This window comes from Hemiscyllium ocellatum, chromosome 10 (assembly GCF_020745735.1).
Source record: "Hemiscyllium ocellatum isolate sHemOce1 chromosome 10, sHemOce1.pat.X.cur, whole genome shotgun sequence".
Classification (NCBI taxonomy): domain Eukaryota; kingdom Metazoa; phylum Chordata; class Chondrichthyes; order Orectolobiformes; family Hemiscylliidae; genus Hemiscyllium; species Hemiscyllium ocellatum.
The window spans coordinates 3,833,734-3,841,666 of NC_083410.1; the positions used below are offsets into that span (position 1 = coordinate 3,833,734).

Here is a 7,933-nt window from a genome sequence, read left to right on the forward strand (position 1 = left end):
GTACAATGTCAGTGTGATTGACACTGACATCACTGGCACCACCAGTGACCTGGCAGCGACAGGGAGTGGGTGATAAGCCACTTTGTGAATGGCACCCACCTACGGCCCAGGGTTTCCTCAATCGTGTTCAGCTTTCCAGGAATGTCAGCAGGAACAGTTACATTCTGAGCCTTGTGAATGTGACTCTCAATGATACTGCTGTGTACAGTTGCATGCGTGGAGCTACATCTATGGAGCAGGGAGCCAGCTCAATGTAAACTGGTATGTCAATGGGAGGGAACACAGGTGTGAACAGAGAAGGGAGCACTGCGGTGCTTCATCAGTGGAAGGGCAGAATGGTCATCAAGGCCAGGTATTCCCAAGGCTGGATGGGGAGTGGCTTGGAGAAGAACTTGCAGGGGGTGGTGTTCCCATGTAGCTGCTGCCCTTGTTCTTCTAGATGGAGGAGGTTGCGGACATGTGCCGAAGGATGTTTTGTGAATTTCTGAGGTATATCTTGTAGATAATGCACAGCAGGGAGTCAGTGCTGGTGAGAATGGTTGCTTATAGCTGTGGTGGCCAATGGTGCCAATTGCTTTGTCCTGGATAATGACAAGATTCTTGAGCATTGGTGGAACTGCCCCCATCCAGGCAAATGGAGAATATTCCATCACACTCTTGACTTGTTGATAGTGGACAGACTTTGGGGAGTCAGGAGGGGAGTTACTGCCCTGAGGAACATAAAATTAATGTTGTTGGCAATCTTGTACATTGCTCAGAATGAAGTGACTGTGTGTGTGATATTCTGAAATTTTACAGAAGAATCTTCCCCTGGTTTTCCCTGGACTTCAGATCCCATTTTAATCATTGGCACCATTCTGGGCATCACTGTCTTGATCTGCATTGTCCTGCTCACATTTTTCCTTTGGAAACAAAAGCTGCATTCATCAGCAAAGGACTCCACACAAGGGTAAATCTCATTTCATCTTGGGTTTGATACTATCACTGCACAGTCATTTGTTTTTGACATTGAGGGTGATTGTTTTTAGTGAATGCTGATACTCCCACTGCATCGTATAGATCCATTGCAAATGGTGGGTCAGTGACTGTCGAGACCATGCCACACATCCAGATGCCCAATCACTGCCAATTTGCTCCATCTCTGGTATCACACGTCCTCCAGTGTTTGGCCACAGATATTTGCTGGTCACAGTCAGAAAGATTTGAATGGGTCAAGCATTAGACATCCCCTGCAGGATCCCGATTAGGTACTGGATCATTACCCACCGAGCCCAGTGTCAGGGTCTGTCTTGGAGGCTCACTAGCAGTACAGCGCCTCCTGCTGGGATGAACAAGTGAGTGCCAGACCACTCGGCCCAAAAGCCTCTGCTGTCCTTTTGCTTCCACATCAGCAGAAAGCCAAATCACATTTCCCTATGCTGTTCCCCCATCCATTCAATCCACTTAATCCTCATACTCCCCTCCAAATGAATCCTCAATGTTGACATCGATCCTCCACCTGCCATTTGTTTGGAGTGACTCCCACACCCTCCCCACCCTCAGGTTAAAGAGATTTCCTGAACGCATGGACTCGATCTATTGTGTTTTGTATCCATGATCCCTCATTCTTCACCCCCTCAATAGTCTGTTTCCGCCTCATTCATTGTTCATTCAAAGGATTTCAAAAATATGATCATAGTCATAAAGTGTGGTTCATCCAATGATAGAAAGATGTTCTGAAGTCTTTCTTTGTAATTCCATTTGATGTACTGGGCAGCATCCCAGTAAGTTGTTGCCCATAAGAAATAGGAACAGGAGTAGGCCATTCAACCCCTAAAACCTGTTATCCATCCAATAGGATCATGGCTGATCCAACATTCCTCTCATCCATTCTCCTGCCTTTCTCTATACCCTCAAATCCCCAACTGATCAAGATCTCCATCTCAAAACTTCAAAAATTCTGCCTCCACAGCTCTTCATGGCAAGGAGTTCCAAAGACTCACTACCCTCTGAGAAAAGAATTATTCTGAGACTATGCCCTCTGGCACTAGACTCTCCCATGGAGGGAAACACTCTCTCAACATTAACTCTGTCAAGCCCCTTAAGAATCCTGAATGTTGCAATGAGATCACCTCTCATTCTTCACACCTCCAGTGAGTAGAATCCCAACCTGTTCAGCCTTTGCTCATAAGTCTGAGGGTTAATCCTTCCTCACTGTCACTTTTCGGCTGGTTCTTGTTCCATTACGGCAAAGTCGCTGGTAAATGATTGAGGTTATTGTTATTTTTCAATCTGTTCTGACTCCTCTCTTGGCCAGTTGAGACTTAAACCCAGATGATCTGTCTCAGAGACAGAGATACTGCCCCTTTACAGAGACCCCTTAACAATCAAAGCTGGACTTGAACCAGAAATTTTTGATCACATCACAAGTCAGGGGAAAGTCACAAATCCATTTGCTGATGACTTGCTCCAGCTCCATTTGAACATTAGTTTCTTTCTTGGTCTGTACCAGCTGACAGTGCTGCAATGTCTTGAAGAAATCTCTCCCTTCCACAGTCGGGAACACCAACAACTTGGCCAAGTTTCCCAGCATGCCCTCTTGTTCAGTCAAATTCTTTCCTTAGTTGTTCACATAAATTCTGCTCTTTTTAGAAAAAGATCCAAGTTTTCAGTTCATCCTTTTCATCTTTAAACTGGTCTCAAAAGTCCATGGTGAAAAGTATAAAATCCATCATCCCCAAGACTGTGAAGGAGACAGTGTTGTTCTATGGTAAATGTGCAATAAATTGTATGTGTTGCATTTATTTAGGAGCCCTGGTGAAGACCAGAACGTTGTGTATACAACAGTAAATGGTAAGCAAACCAATTCTACCATTATCACAACATTGGGCAGGAATTACTCTGTTCCAAACATCCATTTTACAGTTAGATTCTTGATGTCATTGATAAGCTCATGGTTAGAGCAGCTCATTTGTCTGATTGACAAAACTTACTATAATGTTAACACAATGGGGCATATTCACATGAGGCTGCAGATGTTCTTTAACAATGGAACTTATTTTTATTACACCAAAGAGAGAAAGAAATCATACCACATTGTGCGTATATATTTATTACAATGAGAAGAACATTAACACACTCATTAAAACAATGTTTCACCCAAATTCCCATCTCTATCCATTACAGAGGCACATGTCTGAAGGAATTATACTTCAATCTCAACTCTTTACTTTCCCAATGTCCTGATTCCTGTTCATTTCTCTGTCTTGAACTGCCATAACAATTCCGTGGTTTTCTCTGAAGCCAAATGCATGAATCAATCGATGTTCTAATGTCTCAACATTTTCAATTCGAACAAGCTGAAGGTTTCTGTCCCAAATTCTCCCAAATTCTGTCCCAAATTTGGAGAAGTTCACAAATGGGAAAAACATTGTTGCTGTGGTGACTGGTTTCTTCTTGAGAACTTGAGCTGGGAGAGAAACTCAAACTTCATCTTGAATTCAACTCTTGGTTGTTTTCAGCATAATCTTTGTGTTTATCAAACTGAAGTCAAAAGAAAACATTTACACTGTCTGTCATGAACGCAGAAGAATAGCTATTATTTATTTAACACTCCAGAGGCTCTCCCAACTCCCAGATGACATTCACGTGTCTTCTTGGAATGGCTGCACTGAATTCCTGTTCCAGAATGACTTTCTGACCTTTTAAAAGAATCTCAGCAGTACGAATCCATATTCATGCCTATCCCTTTTTTATCATTCCAAATTACAAAGATGAGATATTTTACTGGACAGAGTTGATAGGGTCTGGACTCACTCCATGAAAAGGTGTTAGAAACTAGTTCCATAACAAATGTGAAGAAGGGTTTGGATAGGTACTTGAGGATGCAGGATGTAGAGGGTCACTGACAAAGAGCAGGGCTGTGGGGTTGAACACAATAACTCATGAAAGATCTAATGGGAGTGTGATTGGCTGATGGTGCTGAAAATGTGTTGCTGGTTAAAGCGCAGCAGGTCAGGCAGCATCCAAGGAACAGGAAATTTGACGTTTCGGGCATAAGCCCTTCATCAGGAATCAGTGATTGGCTGATGGTGCTCTCTCTGTGCTGAGTTTGTCTGATGGACATGATGAACGTTATAACGGAGAGCAGTGTCCAGGATTCCCACCAGCTACCTTCCTCTAAAACTGCCCAAAGTCACACTGGCATGTCTCCTCACCATTTTTCCCCAGTTTAAAGAGCTCGAGAGTGACTTGGCTCCATTCTGAAGAGGATTCTGGATTAGTGGTGCTGGAAGAGCACAGCAGTTCAGGAAGCATCCAACGAGCAGCGAAATCGACGTTTCAGGCAAAAGCCCTTCATCAGGAATAAAGGCAGTGAGCTGGAAGCATGGAGAGATAAGCTAGAGGAAGGTGGGGGTGGAGAGAGAGTAGAATAGAGTACAATGGGTGAGTGGGGGAGGGGATGAAGGTGATAGGTCAGGGAGGAGAGGGTGAAGTGGATAGGCGGAAAAGGAGCTAGGCAGTTCGGACAAGTCCGGACAAGTCATGGGGACAGTGCTGAACTGGAAGTTTGAAACTAGGATGAGGTGGGGGAAGGGGAAATGGGGAAGCTGTTGAAGTCCACATTGATGACCTGGGGTTGAAGTGTTCCAAGGCAGAAGATGAGGCGTTCTTCTTCCAGGCGTCTAGTGGTGAGGGAGCAGGGTGAAGGAGGCCCAGGACCTCTATGTCCTCGGCAGAGTGGGAGGGGGAGTTGAAATGTTGGGCCACGGGGCGGTGCGGTTTATTGGTGCAGGTGTCTCGGAGATGTTCCCTAAAGCATTTCCGCCACCTCCAAAAAGACCCCACCACCAGGGATATATTTCCCTCCCCACCCTTTTCCACCTTCCGCAAAGACCGTTCCCTCCGTGACTACCTGGTCAGGTCCACGCCCCCCCTATGACCCACCCTCCCATCCTGGCACTTTCCCCTGCCACCGCAGGAACTGTAAGACCTGTGCCCACACCTCCTCCCTCACCTCTATCCAAGGCCCTAAAGGAGCCTTCCACATCCATCAAAGTTTTACCTGCACATCCACTAATATCATTCATTGTATCTGTTGCTCCCGATGCGGTCTCCTCTACATTGGGGAGACTGGGCGCCTCCTAGCAGAGCGCTTTAGGAAACATCTCCGGGATACCCGCACCAATCAACCACACAGCCCCGTGGCCCAACATTTCAACTCCCCCTCCCACTCTGCCGAGGACATGGAGGTCTTGGGCCTCCTTCACCACCACTCCCTCACCACCAGACGCCTGGAGGAAGAACGCCTCATCTTCCGCCTCGGAACACTTCAACCTCAGGGCATCAATGTGGACTTCAACATTTCCTCATTTCCTCTTCCCCCACCTCACCCCAATTCCAAACTTCCAGCTCAGCACTGTTCCCATGACTTGTCTGGACTTGTCCTACCTACCTAGCCTCTTTTTCCACCTATCCACTTCACCCTCTCCTCCCTGACCTATCACCTTCATCTCCTCTCCCACTCACCCATTGTACTCTATGCTACTCTCTCTCCACCCCACCTTCCTCTAGCTTATCTCTCCATGCTTCCAGCTCACTGCCTTTATTCCTGGTGAAGGGCTTTTGCCCGAAATGTCGATTTCGCTGCTTGTTGGATGCTGCCTGAACTGCTGTGCTCTTCCAGCACCACTGATCCAGAATCTGCTTTCCAGCATCTATAGTCATTACTTTTACCTCGTTGATTTTTACTCCATTCTGAAGAGGTTTCATTCTGTTTTCTTTCAGTTCGAACACAGAGCAGTGGGCAAGCATCAGTTCCTCCTGTTGTGGTAAGGAAATGGGACACCGCTGTTGATTTTTGCTGCATTTTGATAAGCAAGAGCCACATCTGGGAGGAACTTCAGTATCACCAGAACGATAACAAACCATAACTTGTAACACATATAAAGTCTCTGTTCCACAACAGGCTTGACTGAAAATAATCAAAGAACAATCAATCATTTCCTTCTTTTTAATCTTAGGATTAGTTGCATGGACAGAAATGTCCGCAACTTTCCAATGCCTGGGAAATGCTCTCACATTTTGTGGGATTACCATCACAGACAGAATGCCCTGGGGTCTATGTTCCTCCTTATGGATTGTTCAGGTGCAGGGGGACTCTCTGAGGGCTGAGATTAAGAAGGGGGAATGAGTCAGAACCTTGCGTCTGTAATTCAATCTCAGTTCCAACTTCCTTCACCATTCCCCAATGTTCTTCATCCCCTCAGTATTCAACTGATTGCTGTCTGGTGTCTGTGAAGAGCTGAAACCCACACCTAGCCCTGGGTCAGGGAGATTCAATTCCTGCTCTCCTCCAACTGAGCTGACTGCAGTTGGGGGAGAGCAGAGCTTGGCTCCATTGACCTCAGCATCTGAAATTAAGAAGTGGGGATGAGCCGGCATTCCAGCTTTTCCCTCCCGGATCATGATCCTGACATCCTTGGATACCAGCCAGGGCTCATTGGGGACTCTCTTGCTGCTCATTCAGATGGATGTCGATTCAAGCCCCAGTCACAGATTTGAGCACAGACTTTGGGCTGACCCTCCAGGGCAGTACTGAGGGAGTGCTGCCCCAAGTTTTAAGCAAGGAGTGAAATCTGGATCCTCTCTGCACCTTGGATGAATGTAAAACATCCCTGGGCATTAGTTTGTCAGAGCACAAAGAGGTCCTGCTGAAGTCCCTGAGTGATCTGTCTCCCTTCCTCAACATTCCCCAAAACAGACCATCTGCTCAGCGTTGCTGCTGGGATCTTGCTGTGTACAAATGAGCACCTCCCAGTGTCTGTGAGGAAATTATTGAGTGATGTTTGTGTTCGATTCCAGCTGGCTGAAAGGGAATGTCATTATGCTGAGGTTCACTTTCACCGACAAGGAAGCAGCCAGCCGACAGTGACAGCTGCTGAAAGGAGCTCGGAGTACGCAGTTATAAAACAGGCAAGAAACTGAAGTTCAACAGGACCCTTTCACTCTGCAGCAAGGAGCAGTCAAGAGCAACTCACTAAAACAGAAACATTTTGGCTTCTTTTTCACATTCATCCAGATTCATCCAACAACTGTCTGATGTCCGCCCGCGTCCCCCACCTTAGCTTCTGAGCGTACCTTTCTCATCAAGACTCCCACCCACTCTCCAAGGACCCCTCTCGCCCACCTCCAACACACCCTATCCACCTGAACACCCAGTGCCAGTCTATTATCCACGCTTGACCTCTTTATTTCCAACTGCTGCCGAGACATTGACTGTCTCAACCTGTCTACCCCACTCCAACCTCTCACCCTCACAGCACGCAGTCCTTCACTCCCTCTACTCCAACCCCAAGCTCACCATCAAACCCGCGGACAAAGAAGGTGCAGTGGTAGTTTGGTGCACTGACCTCTGCACCACTGAATTCAGGCATCACCTTGAAGACACCTCCTCCTATTGCCCCCTCAATCATTACCTCACCACCCATCACCAAACCATCATCTCCCTGACCATACACTACCTCATCACCTCAAGAGATCTCCCACTCACAGCTTGCAACCTCATAGTTCGGGAATCATGCACCACCCGATTCTACATCCTTCCCAAGATTCACAAGCCTGACTACCCCAGCTGACCCATTGTCTCAGCCTGCTCCTGCTCCACCAAATTCATCTCCGCCTACCTCAATACTGTACTATACCCCCACTGGTCCAGGAACTCCCCACATATATTCGAGACACCACCCACACCATCCACCTCCTCCAAGACTTTTGTTTCGCCGGCCCCAATGCCTCATCTTCACCATGGATATCCAATCCCTCTACACCTCCAACCACCATGACCAGGGCAACCAAGCTGTCTGTTTCTTTCTCTCCCAACATCCCCACCAGTACCCTTCCATTGACACAGTTTGGCTGAACTAGTCCTAACTCTTAACAATTTCTCTTTCGA

General features: G+C 46.9%; 1 protein-coding gene across 1 annotated transcript in view; it reads left to right on the top strand.

Moving 5' to 3' along the window:
- The window catches only part of LOC132819310 (polymeric immunoglobulin receptor-like), a 30,604-nt gene extending 22,993 nt beyond the window's left edge, over nucleotides 1-7,611 (top strand). The window contains exons 4-7 of the mRNA XM_060830757.1: nucleotides 799-949; nucleotides 2,789-2,832; nucleotides 5,767-5,810; nucleotides 6,844-7,611. Coding sequence (XP_060686740.1) covers nucleotides 799-949; nucleotides 2,789-2,832; nucleotides 5,767-5,810; nucleotides 6,844-6,966 — 362 coding nt within the window. The 3' untranslated portion in view covers nucleotides 6,967-7,611. The remainder of the gene's footprint in view (nucleotides 1-798; nucleotides 950-2,788; nucleotides 2,833-5,766; nucleotides 5,811-6,843) is intronic.
- The last annotated feature ends 322 nt before the right edge of the window (nucleotides 7,612-7,933 follow it).